This window comes from Callospermophilus lateralis, chromosome 16 (assembly GCF_048772815.1).
Source record: "Callospermophilus lateralis isolate mCalLat2 chromosome 16, mCalLat2.hap1, whole genome shotgun sequence".
In the NCBI taxonomy this organism is placed as follows: Eukaryota; Metazoa; Chordata; class Mammalia; order Rodentia; family Sciuridae; genus Callospermophilus; species Callospermophilus lateralis.
This window is the reverse complement of record NC_135320.1, coordinates 31,638,082-31,660,274: the sequence shown is the minus strand read 5'-3', so window position 1 is coordinate 31,660,274 and position 22,193 is coordinate 31,638,082. Positions and strand designations below refer to the sequence as shown.

Here is a 22,193-nt window from a genome sequence, read left to right as displayed (position 1 = left end):
ATTGGAAAAACTTTTGAATTACAAATAAAATTGATATGAAAATTATGATAAACTAAATTGTTACAATTGGGAAATTTCCATATACCTGTGTATTTATTATGTCTGGAGGGAGAAATTTAGAGTGGCAACTCCTGGGAAGACTTTTGAGGCTTCTAAAAAGAAATACATGGGAGTAGCTACTAGACTGTGTGACTCAAGCCTTTTGAAAGTGAGTTCATTAATTGAAGAAATCAGATTGCTGGGTGTTAGTGGGCCTGATCTCATAAAATCAAACCAACATTTTTGTTTGTTTCAAAATAATCTCAGAATACAGTGTATTAAGCAAGTACCTATGTAGCAGGATTTAGTGCTGAATATATTAGGCAGATAGTGCTTGAATCTAGTGACTTATGGTTTAAATTTAAATCTATCCCTGTTGACGGGTAATCATTTAAACAGAGAAAACGTTCTCTCAGAGCTGTTTCTAGGCATAGATGCACACTCATGCTTGCATCATAGCATAGTGGTTGCTAGGCAACAAAACCAAATGTCAGCTTTTTTCATCAGAGCATATCATGGTGAGCTTTATAAAAACACAAACAGTTTTATGAGATGAAATAATTATATCTTTCAGTTTTATTAGGCAACAGATCAGTCTTTTCACCATAATAGAAAGCAGTAGAAAACAACATAGGTAATCTGATTATGAAAATCCCTGTTGAATGTGTATTTAAAGTAGTGAATTTAAAGGGGACACTGGTACATAGCTAATCAACTGGCTACTTTCCTGTCCCTCATGCTAGCCTACAGTGAGAAAAACTGACAGAATATTTAAGAAAAACCTAAAATCAAGTAGTGTTACATCTTTCTTGAAGGGGAACCTCTCACTTGTCTCTATAATCAGTTTTAGTTTGAGAAAGTACTTAGTTGTGTGTTGAACAGAATTTAAGACGGCATGTAAAAATACATCCTACTGTCATGTATAACTAAAAAGAATGACAACAACAAAGATGGCATGTATTCTAAGCTCACGAAGTAGGAGCCTGTTAAATAATAAAGAAAAAACAAATTAGGGAGAAAGTAAACACTTCAGGTCCCATCCTACATGTACATACCCATGTACATTCATGTTAGAAATAATAACAAACTTATATCCTAAGGAAACTAAGTGGTATAAACTGACTAGACCAGGTGGCCCTGAGGAACATCAAGCTTTTCCTTATCCTGATCATTCATCTGACCCATTACAACAGGGCTCTGATCAGCAAGACTCTAAAAGGAAAAAGAAGGATAATGTAACCAGGAGAAACTCACTGAACCCACCAGCCTTTTTGCTGCCAATGCAGATGTGAGGGAAAATAGCAGTAAATAGTGGAGGAGAGCACCCTGCTGCTAGTCCCTGAGCGATGAACTTTCAAATAAGTTCTGCCTGGTTTCATATCCCTGCCACTAACTTGGACATTCACTTAACCTCTTCCAGCCCAGTGTTCTCTACTGTAAATTGGTGAAGATAAACATTCCTCCCAGAGTTGAAAATATTAATGAGGCACAACGTGTATAAGGCACAGTAAACATTCACAATAGCTAGTAATATTATCTTTATTTTCTGAAATGATATTAAGTTCCTCATCCCTTTCCCTAATCTAAGTTGAAATGACATAAGAGTGAGACTATGAACCATTGCAAGAAGCATGCTGCTGCTCTGTAGGTAATTTAGGAATCCACCTGATAATCTAGCGAATAAGCACAGACTGTGCCAAAGTCCCATGGCCAAATCAGGTACCCTTTCCTACCCCGCCACCTTCTCCCGCCCCCCTCAGTCCCCACCCCCGCTCCCCACACGCACACCAAACAATAAAGGACTAATATTTCTTTGAGGACCTGAGTTTACCTGCAATTCTTTTTGTTTAAACTCTGGTAGCTTTAAAAGTAATAAAATGTGGGTATTTTTTCCCTTAATGTTTATTTTTAAACTGAGAAAAAATTATCACTGACCACTTCTCCTATTAAAACATGAAAAACTATAGAGCAAAATGACTGTGTATTGTATGGTAACATGAAAGCTGTTCTTGGCCCTATATACGTTAATCTCGTTTTGAAAATGTAGGTAAACACCTGTACATTTATTTGGCAATAATTATCTCCTGATAAATTAACAGAATTAGTGTTAGTTTGTGACAAGAAACAGTGATGTAGTGGGCTGTCTCCCACTGACTAAGATGGAATAATTTCTATTTCACAAGAGAAAATGTGTTAATTGTTTCTGAAAACTAGGAAAGGGGCAAGGGAGATCTCTTTTCTCTCTACTGGTGAATTAAGCATTTACCTTAAAGAGATCACTCCCTTCTTAGCAATTGCATATAATTTTTTGTTGCATCCTTTCTAACATAATTTGTGTCAATTTTCCCTTAGGCCCTGGATGGGTTCTTCTTTGTAGTGAACCTGGAAGGCAACGTGGTGTTTGTTTCAGAGAATGTGACACAGTATCTAAGGTATAACCAAGAAGAGCTGATGAACAAAAGTGTATATAGCATCCTGCATGTTGGGGACCACACTGAATTTGTCAAAAACCTGCTGCCAAAGTCTATAGGTAAATGATTGTCTGCTGGGCCTCCCTCTCCTTCCTCTTGCACCCCTCTTATTCACGTTGTCTTGATTGGAATGGGTAGAATAGAACTGCAGTCATCAGTTGGGGATAAGAGCGACCCAATAGGGTTTGTTGTTGTTGTTGTTGTTGTTGTTGTTGTTGTTTGTTCATTTTTTTAAGAGGCACTTGTGTTAAATATTTAAACTTTAGAAGTCTTGGGAAAAAGCACATCTTCAGATGCTCATCTTGAATGAATGATCATTGACCCTATATTTAAGTACATGAAAATGATTCAAATGGGAAGTGTTCATGGCAACTATTAGCATGGAGTTTGTTTTTAGTCTTTTTTTTTAAGAAGGTGAAAAATTGCCGCATCCTGGCCAATGTCAGCTCAAATTTGTCCATTTTTACAGAGAAGTAAAAGGTCATGAGAAGTTTGAAATTCAGCTTATTTTGAGTCCTGTATGTGAAAACGTTATGATGTATGTATGTATGATGTTCTAAAAATCACACCCTAAGGAACAAGTGGCAGGATATTTCAGGGTATCAGCCTAATAGCCCCAGATCGGCTCTTTGAGACTCACTAGTGGCTCAGCATGTGTCACTGCCAGGCACTGCCTCCTTAGCCACTCACTCTGTCTCAAATTTCCTAACTTCTTCATCTTATTTTAGAGATGCTACCCAAAAGTGTGTGTGATGATTAAGGGCCACATTTTAAAGTGGATGATTCACAGCGTGGACCCACCTTAGTTGCCGCCTTAAGAGTATGCTGTTCCCACTTACTCAGTGGTTCTTTTTTAAATATTCTCACTTAAACTGATGATGCTAAGAACATCTTCACGGATAAAAAGATGTGCATATTTTAATACAGAATAAGGTCAGGTCCTGAGTTGGCAAGTATTTCTGTTCTTTTTCTTAGACTGTTTATATTAGTTGGTCTTATTGTTAGCACGGTAAATAGGAAAAGATCATTTTCAAATTCCACTCTGGCTAGCTTTTGCCTGAGGATAACCCTTTGTTCAAAGTGACTGCAACAGTCATACAAAGGATATGAATATTTGTGTGGGATCCCTTTATTATATTCACTAGTAAATGAGCAAGAAAATGGATTTGTTATTTCACATAACTGATGTGTTTTTTTAGATCTCTTCAGTAATTTCATGAAAGATTTCCTCAAAGGACCTGTACTTACTAATTCACTTATTGAAAGAGCTGTTTGCCTTACTTTATAGTGTACCTTTTTAAAAAATTTTTCAACTTACTTATTAACCAGAATTAGTTAAGAATTCTCTTTTCCCTATCATTTTATTTCATTTATTTTGTTTTATTTTTCATCTTGCAATCCTCCCGCCTCAGCCTCCCACGTCACTGGGATTACAGGCATACACCACCACACCCAGCTTTCCCTATCATTTTAGATTGCTCTACGTAGTCTCCATTATGTAAATAAGCTTTACAAATGCTCTTACTGAAATAAACTTAACAAATGTCTACAGAGACATAAAGCTATATGTGGTTCCCTTTATAAGTTTAAAATAATTTCTTACAATTAACTGATTTTTTAAAAAATGTTCTTTCTAGGGTTTCTTTCTTTTTCATTCCTCTATAGCTAGTGTCCATGGATTTGGCATTGGGTTTACTATAACAACTATAGTCCAAGGTGCTCTCTATCTAGTGACTTTGGAGGGCATATTTGCTTTTCATATGGCTCACCCTGGTTTTATCCCCTATTTCACTGACCTGCTAGTCCTAAAAGTTTTAGATAAAATATGGGGAATGGTGAAGAGAGCACTAAAATGAGTTAGTACTGATTCTGATTTTGGCTTTTCTAATAGTTGAACACTTGTACGGGAATCCTTTTTTTTTTTCATCTAGTTCATAAACATCCTTTAATACCCTAAATCAGTCATTCTTTTATATTTTTTATTATTTTCTCTAATGTATTTTTGAAAAATGATGTCTTTCCTTTAGTTCAATATCTCTTTCTTGAATTAATAATATACATCTTTTAGTTTTGATATTAAAATAGAAGATTGTAAAGTAGTTTTTCACTTGAAAAGAAATACATTAACACTGTGTCTTCAAGGATTTTTCAGTCTTCTTGAAGAAGTTTACACAAAAGAAGAAAGACTACAAGACTAATTCAGAAACATCAAGTTACAAAGTATACACTAAAATTCTGTAAAATGTTAGTAAAGAAATATCTGTAAGAGGAGGTATTGTGGGGTGTCTGTAATTGGTGAAATATTTATTACAGAGGATCCTAGCCATAGTACATGAGTACCTTTGGAGGGACAGATGGAGACAGCCTGAGATTTTAGGTAGGGTAGCAGCAGGAGCATGTATCCACATGGGACTGAGTGGTGGGAGATGGGGAGGAGTCGGGAATGTGCAAGATCTGCTTAGATGGATGAGATGGGACTAATCTGTGAGGTCTTGACTTATGTGAAATGGCCTTCATATTCCTGACTGCAAGTCCAAATTCTTTTAAAAAAAATTGTGCATGCAATAGTTGACACCATTTATATAGTTTTGAGTGTGTGTGGAGGGAAGCGGGTAATGCTTCTAAAACTGGAATGCAAGTAGATTGAAGTAAATTTCCAAGAAATCAAAGATGGGAAACCCCAAAAATAAGAACCATGGTATTCTAGTAGTAAATAATCTAGGCATTAACTTGAAGGAAAGTAGTCAGAGTGAAGAGCAAGGACTGTAGAAGACATTTTGAAAATCCCCAAATGTTTCCTGTTTATTAAACTGTTAACTCAAGAATCCCCCCCACCAGCTTATTGAAAGTACTTATAAATGCATAAAGCACTATGTTCAAGTAAAATAACTATTTTTTTCCTACACCATTTTGATAATTCACCAGCTGTGAATCTGATGTTAGTTCTTTATAATATTGGGTTGCTTTTGCCTTGTCAGTGAATGGGGGATCTTGGTCTGGCGAACCTCCTAGGCGGAACAGCCATACCTTCAACTGCCGGATGCTGGTAAAACCTTTACCTGATTCAGAAGAAGAAGGTCATGATAACCAGGAAGCACACCAGAAGTATGAAACTATGCAGTGCTTTGCTGTCTCTCAACCAAAGTCCATCAAAGAAGAAGGAGAAGGTCAGACAAAACGTTCAGGACATGTTACATGTTTATGTATTTACTCCTGTGCTACTTCTTTCACATTTAATAATCTAAAACTAGTAGTCACACAAAGAAAAATTTAGAAGCAGGATCTTTGGTTTTTTTTTTTTTTTCTTATTTTGGGAGATAAATAAGAATTTTTAAGTCTCTACAAAGTGCTGGCCAGTAAAATTTTCTGCAGTGATGAGGTGACATATCTTCAGTGTCCAGCACTGCAACCACTATCTATATGTAGCTATCGAACATTTGAAATGTCAATAGTGCAAGTACGGGGCCTAATTTTTCTACTAAATTTAAATAGCCACATATTACTTTAAAGGGACTACTAAAATCTGTGTAGCTCACCCATGGACACCAGGTTCACAATGGGCAGTAATAGAATGGTGCTTAAGAAAGGATAGAGAGGTTTCAGCTCACTAGGCTGTTCCCCACAAAGAACTGTTGATGTAGTATCCCCTGTGATCCCACCCTCTAAGCAAGCCATTCCACATAGCAAAATGACACTCTCTGTAGTACAAGACAGTGTTAAACAATGCATTCTGTATGTGTAGCAGAAGGGGGAAAGTTACTGGAGGGATGTTTCTGACCACTAGTGGAGGACTATATTATCAGATAGACCAACTCCTAAGTCAGCCACTTACCAACTCTGTGGCTGTGACCTCTGGACCTGAACCTCTCTAGTATCAAAAGTTCATTATCAAGTGAAGTCACCAGTGTCAGCATCAGAATATAAGGTTCAAGTGAATGTGCCCAAACTGTAATTGCCATTGAATACTAGTTATTTAATACTTATAATTTAAAGTCTGTGAATATTTTAAAATTTAATTGTTATTGGAAAGGAATTATCAGAGCCATTGTAGATGATACATAGTACTTCAAAATTAAGCTTTTGCTTAAGTATGGAACATCAAACTATTTTATTCTATTTTACACAACAAAAGTAAAGGCTGCTAATTTTTCCATAATAATATTCTAAAGCACCATTAAAAAGGTTCTGCTGCTGGGCATGGTAACACAACCTGTAATGCCACTGACTTGGAAGGCTGAGGTAGGAGGGTCACAAGTTTGAGACTAGCTTAAGCAACTTAGCAAGAACCTTTTTCAAAAAAAAAAAAAAGAAAGAAAGAAAGAAAGAAAAGGACTGGGGGTGTGTTTCAGTAGTTAAAAAAAAAGATACATCTGGGTGTGGTGGCATACACCTGTAATCCCAGCTACTTGGGAAGCTGAGGCAAGAGATTCACAAGTTTTAGGCCAACCTGGGCAACTTAGTAAGACTCTGTCTCAAAATAAAATTTGAACAAAGGACTGGGATATAGTTTAGAAGCAGAATGTTCCTGGGTTTAATTCCCAGTACCAAAAAAGAAATAAAATAAATTAACTCAGTTTTATATCTAAACTTTTTTCGTATGTCTAAAATCATATGCTGTATGTTAACAAGTGAGCATAAGAGCAGTGTTTCTGAGCCAAGATATGCTTAGGTCTGAATCCTGGCTTCTCCAAAGTTTTGTGTGATGTTGGGCAAGTTTCTTAAAACTTGGCTCTTTGGCTTTCTCTATTAAATGGAAATACTGCAACTACTTGCCTCAGAGTTATTAGAGGATCAGATGAGTTAATAACCTGTAAAGTGGTTAGAAAGAACTTTAGCTTTCATTTTGGTAAAGATGATAGGTTTTTAATTCTTATTAAAAAAAAAAAATTCTGGTGTTGGGAATCAAACCTGTTGAACCATCAACCCAGATGATAATTATATTTTGAGATACCAGCTTTTTCCTGATATATTTCAATAAACTCTTTCCCAGCAATCTTAAATCAATGGTATAAGGTGATCAGAAGACACCAGGCCTGTAATCTCAGCTACTCAGGAGGCTGAGGCTGGAGAATTGCAAGTTCCAGGCCTGCCTCGGCACACAGTGAGACCCTATCTCAAAATAAAAAGGGCTTGAGACATATCTCAGTGGTAAAGTACCTCTGAATTCAATCCCCAGTACCACAAAAAAAAAAAAAAGAAAGAAAGAAAAAGACACATTAAAAAAAGATATGAAGGGCTAAGGTTGTGGTTCAGCAGTAGAGCACTCATCTAGCACGTGCAAAGCACTGCGTTTGATTCTCAGCACCATATAAAAATAAATAAATAAATAAAGGTATTGTGTCCAATGACAACTGCCCATGGTGTGAGAAACTAGCCATGGCCTAAAATCTGAACTGTAATGCAGCTATTCTGTTGGACACTAAATTTTCTAGATACCCTGAGATTTGTCTCTGTATCTGCATCCTAACTCAATTTATATTCTTAGTTTTAAATTTTCATTGCCATTGTAGGGCCACCTACATGGTTTGGTAGAAAGTATGTCTAGTTTTCTCATATCATGATAGACCTAAAACTCAAGAATCAACCCATGATAAAGCAGAGTATCAGATTTTAGTTTTCATCATTTTATATTTTATTATGAATTGAGCTGGTTGTTACTTTCAGCCATTTAATAAGAAAGGATTCTATTCACTTCAGAAATATTCATTTCCTCACTGGGGAATTGGTTTCTGATTGTTAACTGTTTATAGTAAATATACTTCTATGACACATTGCTTAGTTCATCCTCTACTCCCACCTCATCCTACATAGCACACCCCCCCTCCTGCAGCCATCTCCCACTGTAGTTGAAGAGAGAATAAAGACAGTGACAAGCTGAGATACGTAGTATTTTCTCATTCTCTCCCTTACTGATTTACAAGGTTTGTACTGTCATAAGTATTCAAGTTTGTTTGAATCACTAAAAAAGCCTAATATGATAAACATAAATATATATATATGATTTAAGATTTGCAGTCTTGCTTGATTTGTGTGGCAAGAAGAGTCCCCATGAAGGAAAGACCCGTTCTTCCCTCATCAGAAAGTTTTACTACTCGCCAGGATCTTCAAGGTAAATTTTCTTACAAAGAAGACCAAAGAAATCATTTCAGAATACTTAGATATTTGTAAATGCAACAAATATATTTAAAAGACTATCAGGAAGATGATAATGGTGATTGCTTGCTGGGGTAGAAGTATAAAAGCTGGAAGAACAGAGAGGGGAGAAAGCCTCACTATACACCCTTTTGGTCTTTTTACTTGAGCTATCTAATTCCCAATACAGCCAGGAACTTTCTAGCCATGGTTTCTGCATCTGGATTCCACCAACCATGAATCAGAAATATTCAGGGGGAAAACGTCTAAACTGAACACGTGCAGACTTTTTTCTTATCATTATTCTTTTAAACAATGCAGTATAACAGATATTTACTTGGTATTTACATTGTGTTAGGAAAGAATCTAGAGATGACTTAAAGTATAGGGAACTGGGTGCAGTGGCACTCACCTCTAATCTCAGCAACAAGAGAGACTGAGTCAGAAGGAACACAAGTTCAAGGCCAGCCTTGGCAGCCTATTGAGACTGTATCTCAAAATTAAAAGGCCTGGGGATGTAGCTTAGTGGTAAAGCCCAGGTTTAATTCCTAGTAATGGGAAGAAAGGGGGAAAAAATATATATGGAGGATGTATATAGGTTATATTCACATACTTGGCCACTTCATATACGGGACTTGAGCAGCATCCGTGGATTTTGGTATCCTTGGGTAGGTCCCAGAACCAGTCCTCAACAGATATTGAGGGATAACTATAAGAGAATTGGGTGTTTTTAAAATTTAATTATTTCCATAAAAAATAGATGAGAATGTAAGTATAATGCCTACTATTAACTCACAGGCAAGATTACTTCTCTGGACACTAGCACCATGAGAGCAGCCATGAAACCAGGCTGGGAAGATCTGGTGAGAAGGTGCATTCAGAAGTTCCATGCACAGCATGAAGGGGAATCTGTGTCCTATGCTAAGAGGCATCATCACGAAGGTAATCATTTGAGTGATACATTTCTTAAGTTTGAAACTACTCATGCATTTGCTTCCTATGGGACCTTCTCAAACACTGGTCCCTGAAGCTCACCTCAGAGACAGCTCTAGCTCTGGTGGCTCTTTACCTGCCTGTGCTTATGTCCTCTGGCCCAGGTGCTGCTATCTGAAGGAATGTTACAGGAGACTTGTGGGGCAGAAGAGATTAATTAAGGAGATAGAGCAGGAGATGATAATGTCATAAAGGTGGACAAAAGGAGAGGGAAAGATATCATTTTCTTTGCTCTCAGACTTCTAGATGTTTGGCAAGATAGCAAGGTACTATTTAATGTAAAGAAATAATATCTGATTCATAAGAGAAATCTGAAAATAAAAATAAATGAAATTTATAAGAGTGAGTGAATTCCTAGTAGAGATAAAAGTGGGATCCCAGGCCCTCCTTCAAAGTGATGACTAACAAAAAGGACACCAGATGTTTCCAGAAAGCCCAAAGAAGTGAAGTGACTTCTCAGGTTATAGACTTTTCTTAATAGAACAGCCAAAACCAACCCACTTAAAGTCATCTTTCAATAATAATACAGCCCTGATTGAGCATCTGGTATTTGTGTGGCCTTGTCCCTTCTTTGCATCATCTCATTACCCTCACAGCAAGCCTGTGCAATAGGCATCTAAACACTCAGTGGATATGGAGACCAAGGCAGGAAACATGAGCAGCCCAGGATGTCCAACTAAGCTCACTCTGATGGTCACTCTGCGGTATTGTTCCCAAAGGTCTTGCTACAGAATAATTTTTTCACAAGTGCATTTTGGTTTCCTTTTAAAGAGGTAGAACAAAGAAAAACTTTTTGCTTTAATAAGTGCTAGGGAGAGAGCTACTGTCCCTGTGTTTGTGCCCAGGTAGAGTGGGGTTGGTCAGCACATATAGGACTCACCGAAGAGCAGTGCTCCTAGTAACTCAGCATGGACAATTGTAGAGTTGTAGTTTGTCACCCATTCAACATACAGTTGTGACCTTGGCATTTATCTAGTAGGGTTTGTATGTTTAAACATTATGCTTTTTAGATCACTTATGAAAAAAACACAAATTATAGGAAGTAAGCTCTACTATTTCCTTATTTTTTTCTAATTGTATCCATCCTTTTTATTCTCTTCATACTTCTTTCCTAGAAATTAAATATATAATTCAACTATTTACACCTTCTAGCATACTTAAGTTGGAAAGAATAAGAGGAAATATGGATGCAGTGTTTGACAGAAGTCAGTATTTAACCTTCCATTTCACTAGATGTGCCTTGAAATAAAGAATCACAACAGAGTAAGAAACTGTCATGAGCAAACATGTCCTGTGTCCCTGGGTCCTGAAAAGCAATGCCCTACATTTAATTCTTTGGTGTTCCAGTTCCTTACAAGAATATTTACACAGATGTAGTAGGCCTTCTGCTTGACTTAAGTAAAATGAGACCCACTAAAAGGAACCCCAATATAGACATTCATAATTATGAAATAGGTAATATTAGGGATAATTCTGTGTATTGGGTAGGAATCTGCTGGACAGCTTTGTTTAAATGGAGGAGCTTCCTAAATGACTTAGGTGCATGCTTATACATACCTACTTAGCAAAGATGTTGAATGTAGACCAAATGGAAATGGAAAATCTTGAGGGATCACAGCCAACATCAGAAAATTCTGAAAATATAAGCCACTGGGTTATATTTATATAAATTGTATTTATTTTAACTGTTAGGCATGTACTTGTTGTACAAAGCAAGATGTATGTATGTACAGAATTCATTTCTAATCCTACCACTTCACAGTGACTTCATAACAGTTCATGGCAGAAAGCAATACCTAAGTGCTATATCCAATTGAAACTGTGGAGGGGAATCTTTTAACAAATTGCTGAAAGTAAAATTTTACCAAGAAATCAAAATTTACATTGTATGTCAATCTCTCTCTTTTTCTCTCTCTTGTGGCAATTTTGTGGCATGGTGAGTGTACTTGGTTGCTTTGGGGCTAGCTATTCAACCCACAAAATTTGTACTGAGGATTATGTGGTAGAAACGTGGTCGTCGTCTTAAAATGGTCTAAGAAGTAACCAAATTATAAGGCTTTTTTTCCTGAATTGATATATTCTTTTCAGTGTTAGATAGTTATAAAATAATGGATGAATATCAAGATTATTGTAAAACAGATTACATTAACTTCAATGATTTTTGTTAAATTTGTGCATTATCTTGAAAATGGAACATGTGACCTTCATCTAAAGATTCAGTAAGCCAATTACACATCACTAGTATTGGGACTTTTATTATTTCAGTTTTGTTCAGCCTTTTTTTTCCTCTGAAAAGATTCTTTTTATTTATTTTACAGTAGAATGCATTTTGACATATAGTACACAAATCAAACACAACTTCTCATTTCTCTGGCTGTACATGGTTCAGAGTCACTCCACTTGTGTAATCATACATGTGTATAGGGTAATAATGTCTGTCTCTTTCTACTGTCCTTTCCATCCCCACAACCCCCCACTCCCCTAACTCCCCAACTTCCCTGTACACAAACTAAAGTTCCTTTATTCTTCCCTATCCCCATGCCCCACTATGGATCACCATCCACTTATCAGAGATAACATTTGGCTTTTTAATTTTGGGGGATTGGCTTATTTCACTTAGCATGATATTCTCTAGTTCCATCCATTTATCTGCAAATGCCATAATTTCATTCTTCTTTAAGACTGAGTAATATTCCATTGTGTATATGTACCACATTTTCTTCATTTATCTACTGAAGGGTTCCATAGTTTAGCTATTGTGAATTGAGCTGCTATAAACATTGATGGGGCTGCATCACTATAGTATGCTGATTTTAAGTCTTTTGGGCATAAACTGAGGAGTGGGATAGCTGGATCAAATGGTGGATCCTTTTCAAGTTGAAAAGATTCTTCTGATTGATTGCCTTTTACTTCTTGTTGTCCTAAACACTAAAGTAATACTTCTTATACAGTGAGAAACAAAACTGAGGGAAAACAGCATGAGATGATGAATTGAATAGTGTGTCCTTTCTAGATGAATGTTCAGAGAGCACATTTAATATCTTAAATTTCATTTTAATATTTGTATTATAAAAATCAAAGGCAAATTGCTGTTTAGAGATATCATGTTTGCATTGTTAAGTTTATTGGTATTTTTAGTGCAAAGCAATTTTTTTTAAATTATGTTTTATTATTGTCATGTGTTATAACTTTTTAACATGCTGGTAGGAAAATACAATGAAACTTAATGAAGTTTATAACCATGATTATTTCTTGTTCACCCCCACCCATTTTCCTTTTCCTAAACATGCATTCTGTTTCCCTGTTGGCCTGCAGTACTGAGACAAGGATTGGCGTTCAGTCAAATCTATCGTTTTTCCTTGTCTGATGGCACTCTTGTTGCTGCACAAACGAAGAGCAAACTCATCCGTTCTCAGACTACTAATGAGCCTCAGCTTGTAATATCTTTACATATGCTTCACAGGTAATCCAGTTCTAAGAACTCATTTTTTCTTCCCCAGTTGAAAGGAAATGTTACAAAAGCAACAAATCATCATAGAATTCTACGGGTTTTTAGGTATTTCTGTTCATCCATCCCAGTAATAGAAACTATAAAATTGTTGTTAACAGTTGGCTAAAAACCAGCATAGTAGTAGTATCCTTTGAATTTTAGCCTTAACACTAGTAAATTTTAAAACCTAGCTAGAAAAACGTAAGGCTAGCTCTAGCTTTGCTCTCACATGACCAGCTTTTTACACTGGCGAAGGGAAATTGGTCCACTGCAATATTGATGTAGGCAAGGCAAGGCAATCACATGGGAGCCAGTAGGATGATTCCTGATGTTGTGTGTTCTAAGTCTAAAACTTTCAAATGTATATACTTAGATTTGTTCTCATGCTTAATTTCTTAACATTAGACTTTCAATTAGAGAGTGACAAATTTTTTTATAATAAAGAAAATTGAATGTTGATTTTAAATTAAATGTCATAAACTATACTGTTCAGGAGCACACATTTAGGAAAATGATTAAGTTTCAAGTTAGATAAATATTTGGGTGTTATGTGAAACTTTATGAGGTACTATCGGAAGATATATAAGGTTGCTTGGGCTAAAGATTCCCATTTTATTACATTTCTCAATTATTTGCTTTCTTATATAGGAATGAAAAAAATCAGGCAGCCCTGTTTGCCAACTGTTAATAAATCTGACCTCAAACTGAAACTATTTGAAAGTGATTACAGATGTGGCAAAGTTTACCCACCTAACTGAAGGCTGATGTTTGAAATTTGTGTGAGAGCTATTTTGTTTGGGTTTGTGAACAAGTTTGGTAACTCATAAGTGACTGCCAAGGCTGAAAATGAAAGTTCATGGTGCTCGGGAAATCATTACACTCAGAAAACCTGCTTTTAGTCATTAGTTAAGGGGATGGCTTGGAGTTATTCAGAAGTGGGGAATAAAGTCACAAACTGTGGTCACTCTAGAATTCCCTCCTGTGTTTTCTGAAGCACTTGCTCTGATTCGCAGAGGGATTGGACAAGGTGACCTAATTCCAAACAGCTGCAGTAACTCTATTGACTCTGTAACTGGCAGTTTCTCCAACAGTTAGGGGCAAGGTTTTTCCCTCTAAGTTTGACGTCCATTTTGAGCCAAGTAGTATATATCAGATCTCTCCAGGCTTATGGATGTACCTGTTGTTAGGAGTTATAATTTCTGGCAAAGAATTAAAGACAGCTATACTTGAATCGTTTCTTTAAGTCAGTATGAGCTCTCAGTTACATAAGAAAGATGTATTGTGTAGTTGGAACTCCTCTAATGTCCTGTCTAGTACCTTCAATTTCAATATGGTAATAGTCAAATTTAAACATACTCCAGCCATAAAACCACAGACATCTTAATGAGTTGCCTGAAAAACACCCCCTCTTGATCCAAAATTGTGCATGTTCAGTCTTGTTCATAATTGCACATGGCTTCATTCAAGTATTGTCTATCCAAAGAGGCCATCTCATTTTTCAGAATTAATAACAACTTGCTAAGTATTTTTCCTTTTATCTTACCTTTTTTTCTTCATTCTACAGAGAACAGAATGTATGTGTAATGAATCCGGATCTGACTGGACAAGCGATGGGGAAGCCATTGAATCCAATTAGCTCTAGCAGCCCTGCCCATCAGGCCATGTGCAGTGGGAACCCAGGTCAGGACATGACCCTCAGTAGCAATATAAATTTTCCCATGAATGGCCCAAAGGAACAAATGGGCATGCCCATGGGCAGGTTTGGTGGTTCTGGGGGAATGAACCATGTGTCAGGAATGCAAGCAACCACTCCTCAGGGTAGTAACTATGCACTCAAAATGAACAGTCCCTCTCAAAGCAGCCCTGGCATGAATCCAGGACAGCCCAACTCCATGCTTTCACCAAGGCATCGCATGAGTCCTGGAGTGGCTGGCAGTCCTCGAATCCCACCCAGTCAGTTCTCCCCTGCAGGAAGCTTGCATTCCCCTGTGGGAGTTTGCAGCAGCACAGGAAATAGCCATAGTTATACCAACAGTTCCCTCAATGCACTTCAGGCCCTCAGCGAGGGTCATGGGGTCTCATTAGGGTCATCGTTGGCTTCACCGGACCTAAAAATGGGCAATTTGCAAAACTCCCCAGTTAATATGAATCCTCCCCCACTCAGCAAGATGGGAAGCTTGGACTCCAAAGACTGTTTTGGACTTTATGGGGAGCCTTCAGAAGGTACAACTGGACAAGCGGAGAGCAGCTGCCATCCTGGAGAGCAAAAGGAGACAAATGATTCCATCATGCCCCCAACCACAAGTGGGGAGAGAGCCGAGGGACAGAATAGGCTGCATGACAGCAAAGGGCAAACCAAACTCCTGCAGCTGCTGACCACCAAGTCTGACCAGATGGAGCCCTCACCCTTACCCAGCTCGTTGTCGGACACAAACAAGGACTCCACAGGGAGCTTGCCTGGATCTGGGTCTACACATGGGACCTCACTCAAGGAAAAGCATAAAATTTTGCACAGACTCTTGCAGGACAGCAGTTCCCCTGTGGACTTGGCCAAGTTAACAGCAGAAGCCACAGGCAAAGAGCTGAGCCAGGAGTCCAGCAGCACAACTCCTGGGTCAGAAGTGACTGTTAAACAAGAGCCAGTGAGCCCCAAGAAGAAAGAGAATGCACTACTTCGATATTTGCTAGATAAAGATGATACTAAAGATATTGGTTTACCGGAAATAACCCCCAAACTTGAGCGACTGGATAGTAAGACAGACCCTGCTGGTAATACAAAACTAATAGCTATGAAAACTGAGAAGGAGGACATGAGCTTTGAGCCCAGTGACCAGGTGAGTGTCAAAATATCTTTTCCCCAGGTACACTAATCTGGATCCATCAAGGATTTTCCTCCACAGAGGCATTTGGAGGCCTCCGGTGATTCAGTAAAAATAAGCCGCCTTCTTTATGCTTCTTACCTTGAAACAGACTTAATTTGCACTGAAGCTGCATGTTTCAAACACTCCCCTAGCAAGGAGTGGTCCTGTTACAGGTCTGGGTTAGCAGGCCACAGTCTCATGGCAGACTTGAATGGGTGTGACTCTGCCATGATAGTGCAAAGCAGCTGAAGATACTGTGTGGACAAACAGTGCAGCTGTGCTCCAGAAAACTTGATTTATAAGGTACAGAGTTTTTATAGGGCACAAAAGATTTTGTGTGTGTGCCCACTTTAAAAAAAAAAAGTAGGCCCTTTTAAAAAAAAAAAAAAAAACAGCAGGGATGGGTAGGATTCAGCCCACAGGTAAGCTGTAGTTTGCTGACCCCAAATTTGGAGATAATCACTTCCTCCCAACTGGGCCTTGTCAGAGCAGGTTTAATTGCATTGTCTCTTAATTACCTTTGTTTCTTTAAGGTCAGAATTTAACTGGTTTTCAAACCCAATGAAGATGATTCTGCCTCTCTTTCTTCTCAACCAACACTTGTGATTAATACAGAATTTCTTAGACCATTGATATAAAAAGTATCAGAGAAAATGGGTGGTAGGGAAGGAGGGATGAAGATTCACTTAGTGTTGCCATCCCTGAGCCATCATATATCAATTCAAAATTAAAATAATAGGTTACATTCCCTGTTGTTTGATCTGAAAAATTAATGCCCTGAAAAAGATACTCAAGGTGATATTCAAAGTCATTCTTTTTTTTTAATTGACAAAAATTATCTATATTTGTGGTATACAAATTTTAAAATATGTATACATTGTGGAATGGCTAAATCAAGCTAATAACATGTGCATTACCTCAGACATTAATTTTTTTTTATACTGCAAATGCTTAAAATCAACAGTTTTCAGGTATGCATTTCTTATTAACTATAGGCAGCATGTTGTACAATAAATCTGATAAATTCATTCCTCCTATTTGAAATTTCATATCCTTTCCAAATATATCAATCCACTTCACTCAAAATCATTCTTAATAGGACTCTTAAGCTGATATTGGCATCATAGCAAAAAAGTAAAACATTTGTTTTTCTTGAAGGAAAAAAAAAAGATGGATTATGAGCAGCCACAATGGTTTGACATCAGGCATTCCTGGGTATCACTGACAGAATGAGGCTTAAATAATCCAAGACTTCACCCTGGGCCTTTGGCCCTTAATCCCTTGACATGCTCTGTAGTCACATCTTTATTATTAAGTCATGATTGGTTAAGAAGTGAAGAAGCTGCAAAGGTCTCCCCACTTAAAACAGCTCACAAGTTTGTCCTTGAAATTAGTTTTTCAAGTAGATAATTTATGTGTTCCCATCTTTGGGGACTAAGAGTGGATGGGACAAGAAGAGCTACATGCTCTTGCTATGACTTGAACTCAGCTGAGTCAGCAGAAGCTGTCCGAAATGGGCTGGAATTGAGAGTTGCCATAAGGAACACTGAGGCCACAGCCCTTCTAGCTAGGCCAGCCAGTTGTAAGCACTGAGCTTCTTCTTTTTTTTTTTTTTTTTTTTTTTTTTTTTTTCACTTTGATGTCAACAGCTGGTATGATTCCTGGGGACAGAAAGAATTGTTCAAACTTTTGTTTGAACTTCACAGGGGAAACAGCAAAATTATATAATCAGTAGGGAATTAATCCATAAACTCAGATGTTAATGCAAGGTTCTACATCACAGCTGTTCTGTAATACTGTAAAATCATGGCTTTGGGGGAACCAGGATCTCAGCAATAGTGATGTCTTGCATAAAGTGAGGTGTCAAACATACTGACAGCTGTAAATGTTTTAATCTTTTGAGGTTTACTAAATGGAACTTCACAGAGGTAGTTGCAGTTCAGAGTGGCAGGCACAGACAGTGTCATTCAGATGTCTTGACACAAGCTAGAGGGAAAGATGTTGGCTCCTGAGGTTCACCTTAGCTTTATGTCTAATGTGGCCAGCCAGCCCCTCTCACCATTCACAGAATTTGTTTCTGTCTCAGATCTTAGACCCCAGGGATTTGGAAAGCCAGGGAAGGGAACCACTATTTGGCATTTCTTTATTTACACATGGGATTGCCTTAACTTCAGACAAGGAAAGCGAAGTTTAAGTCCTTTAGTCACTTGCACTTTGTAATTATTATTTAGGAGGAACACTTTTCTAATCAGAACTGTCTCACCTGAGAAACATAAGGGCCAGAGTATAATCACAGATGTGCTATTTTGGGAGGAGTGAAAAGCAGAGTATGTACGTACACACACACACACACACAGCAAGTATATTTTTCTTAATGAAAACCAGTCCCTGGTATCACCCTCCCTCTCCTCCCTCTTAAAACTCACCAAAAAATACTGCTTTGCTGAGCAATTTTAACATCAAAAACATGGCAACTTGAAAAGTTACCACAGGAAGTATGCATTACCTAAATTTAGATCAAAGTTAGCATGAGAAAAAAACAATGATTCTTTCACCTCTGGCTCCCCTTCACCATTCCCAGATTCTCATGAGTTCTATCTCCTATCACCTTTCTTTCAAGAGAATACAATGAGTTATTTATTAAGATAAAACAGTTAGTGAGCCTGAATTACAATAAACTATCTTGTTGTTTTGACTCAGAAAAAAGCCTTTTACTGAGTGTGTGTTTAACCTATTACTAACTTATTAAGGACAGGAAGTACTTCACTAGTGCTATTATACCTAAAATAGCATTTTTTACTGGGTAGAATATTTAAACAAGATATGTTTCTATGGCATTTTCTAACCAACAGGAAACAGAAACAGTGACAGAAAAATTTCCAGTATGTTTACTGACTCAAGTCATATGTTATTTACACGATGGAGCACAGTTGATACCTAACCAAATGATACTCTTGTGTCCTTTCTAATGTTACTCAGACTCTTATGATCAGGATTTGGAAACAGTCTAAAAAGAATTACTTCTTATATTTGACGCCTTTAGAGAGAGAAGCAAACCATGCTTTTAGCTCGTGTCCTGGAAATTTCCCTCCAAATTTGGTAGAATTGTATTATTGTTTATTAACAATTTTGTATTAGGCAATTGTGAAATTACACTTTTATTTAAAATATTTGGCAAAGCTTCTTTGTAATTTATTAGAATACTCATGCTACTAAAATACATGTGCTCTTTATATTTTCTTCAGAGAACAAGTTGATTGGATACACAAAAAAAAATCAGAAAAATGAAAAATTTAAGAAATCAAGTCTATTTTTCATTTTGTAGAACTTTTATAAAAATCTTTCTGACTCATTTTCTGCCTGAAATAGTTTAAACTAACTACTCAAATTGATGTGGCTAATTTGAGCATTCAAATAGATGCCTAAGCAAAACTTTGAAGTATCTTGGCAAAGCAGTTTAAAGGAAGGCATTAATCTTTTTGTCTTGCAAAGAAATTGTGCCTAACAAAGTAGATAGGGACAAGAACTTTTGATGAGAATTAAACTTAGAAAAATGTAGGAGAAGAAATTCTTTATCAGAAAGTTCATGTAATAAAATTCACCCCTTTTAGAACTTATATAAACACAGAAGAAAAATGCTATGGTAATTGAATTGTACTGTTAACCAGCCTAAAGGGTACAGATATTCTGAGTTTCACCTCCTTGAAGAATTTTTAAAGTAATCTTATAACAAATTAATATTAAAAGTGTACTGCCATAATTTATAAGGAATAAACATAGGCAAAGCAAAATTATCTCTAGTAGGGATAATTTCATAATGCATTTTCACATGGCAAGCTGAATGAATTCAAACATTTTCTACAGTTATGAGTTTCCGTAGAACTAATTCCTTTTGATATGCAACCCCAAGAAAATCCCACATACTTTTTTATTGATACATTATAATTATACATAATAGTGGGATTCATTATGCCATATTTGTACATGCACATAACATAATTTGCCCAACCTCATTCCCCAGCACATTCCTTTGCCTTCCACTCTGTAGAAGGTTTGTGTTTGTTTTGGGCAGTGACAGGATTGAACCTGGGGCCTCAGGCATGCCAAGCAAGAACCCTGCTGAGCCAGATCCTTACCCTTTGCATAGCTTTCTAAAGACAAATGTGTTTAGTTGTTAGAGTTAGACTGGTCCACAGTTAAATTATTAACTCTTGCCAAGGATCGAACCCAGGGCTTTGTGCACAAGCAGTCTACCACTGAGCTACAGTTAACTACCAGACCTAAGTTAACTTTTAAAATGGCAGAGATCAAAATTTGAAAATCAATTTAATTTTAATAAATATATTTTTTAAATATAAATCAAGGATGGAGGATTTGAGTCCGTGGTAGAGTACTTGCTTAGCTTTTACAAGTCCTGAGGTTTCAGCACCACAAAAATAAATAAAATTTAGCCGGGTGCAGTGGCACCTGCCTATAATTCAGGAGGCTGAAGTAGAAGAATCACAAATTCCAGGCCAGCCTTAACAACTTAGTGAGACCCTGTCTCAAAATGTAAAATAAAAAGGGCTGGGAATGTAGCTGAGTGGTTAAGCACACCTGGGTTCAATACCTGGTACCAAAATAAATAAATAAGTAAAATTTTAAGATTTTAGTAATTTAGAAATTAGTTGAAATAAGTTGATTTAAATCACCAAATTATATTTTAATATATATTTGTGTATGACATTATGCTTATATTAAACTCATTATTTTAAACATAGAAGTAGGTCATAAAAGAAGACCTACAAATTCTATCATTAGAACTCCTTGAAACTGTGATTCTGTTATTCTATTTGAGATGGTTTATAATACAGTTTTCTTTGTTGGAAAGAGAAGATGGTAGAAAGGAAAGGTGGAAGTCTAGGCCCAGACTGTTGTTAATGTATTTTGCAGAAACCTTCTTTAACATATCTGGGATTGGGGGCAAATATATGTGCATCCATTGGGAAAAATAATAGACTTTATTTTTATTGTTATTTACATAAACCTATTTATTTCGGATGCTTTTCATTAAAGGCAATCCGCAAAGCTTTCTCAAGAGGCAGTTTATCACTTATGACAGCCCACCTCCCTCACTGCCACACATTGTGTTTCAAAAGCCACTTTTTAAAAAAATATATTTATTTTTTAATTATAGGTGGATACGATATCTTTATTTTACTTATGTGCTGAGGATTGAACCCAGTGCCTCATGCATGTTAAGTGAGCACTCTTATCTCTGAGCCACAACCCCAGTCCTCAAGAGCCACTTTTTAAAAATACTTTTAATAAGACAGGATTGTAGGGAAACTTTGTTCCACAGAACCAGAGGTACATGTCACAGGTTATCAGAGCCTCTTTCTGATCTCACTGTTTTTATAACAGTTATGAGAATGTTTAACCCCATGTTCTTATGGAACGTTTTTTTTTTTTTTTTATGAAATTGTAGGATTTTCCCTGAGAAAATTTAGTTAATCCTGGGAAGATTATTTTTTAATTAAGTGTTAATGTAATAAAAGGAACTCATCTTGTTGACTGAGTGCACAACTACTTGAAGGCACTGTCCTTGGAGGGTAATAAATGTACAGAAAATATTAATTCATTCATACCTATGTATTTGGCAAATCATAATAAAGATAGATTTATAGTGAGATCACTTTACATATGTGTGAATTTTGACCACCATTCAGCTCAATGAGTGTATGCCCCAGCTGAGTGATTACCAGGTGGGTGACTTAAGTTTACTGGGGTTTGGTTCCCTTGTGGCTTTAATAGCATGAACATGTTAACTACAGGCTTTTTAAATGCAACATAGCCCCTACCTGAACTATTTCATTTGGGTCTTGGTCAAAGAAACAGTCATATCCTGCAACCCTGAAAGATGCTACTTTGGATCTGACCCTTATCTAAGACATAACACTTTCATAGAGAGGAAATACCCCATTCTTTTGTTAAAAATGGGTGTCAAGAAATTGATCTTGTAATTTCTTTAACAGTACATTAAGAATTCCTTGGAAAATAGGTCTCTTAAGTTTATTGCTAAACTACTTGTTTCTGAGAAGAATCAAATAAAATGTGACCTCAGACTGTCCTTCATAACTTGAGAAAGATATCCAGTCAAAAGATATCTTATATAGATATAACATTTGCCATAAATTGCAATGATCCTAGCAAATCCCAGGTCCACAA

The 22,193-nt window shown here is 36.9% G+C and overlaps 1 protein-coding gene across 6 annotated transcripts in view; it reads left to right on the top strand.

Annotated features, from left to right (window-relative positions):
* The window catches only part of Ncoa2 (nuclear receptor coactivator 2), a 262,018-nt gene that overhangs the window by 211,906 nt on the left and 27,919 nt on the right, over positions 1-22,193 (top strand). For all 6 annotated transcript variants that reach the window (XM_076836320.1, XM_076836321.1, XM_076836324.1 and 3 more), the window contains 6 exons: positions 2,392-2,569; positions 5,489-5,677; positions 8,518-8,619; positions 9,441-9,584; positions 12,951-13,098; positions 14,690-15,959. In XM_076836320.1, the coding sequence (XP_076692435.1) occupies positions 2,392-2,569; positions 5,489-5,677; positions 8,518-8,619; positions 9,441-9,584; positions 12,951-13,098; positions 14,690-15,959 (2,031 nt within the window). The remainder of the gene's footprint in view (positions 1-2,391; positions 2,570-5,488; positions 5,678-8,517; positions 8,620-9,440; positions 9,585-12,950; positions 13,099-14,689; positions 15,960-22,193) is intronic.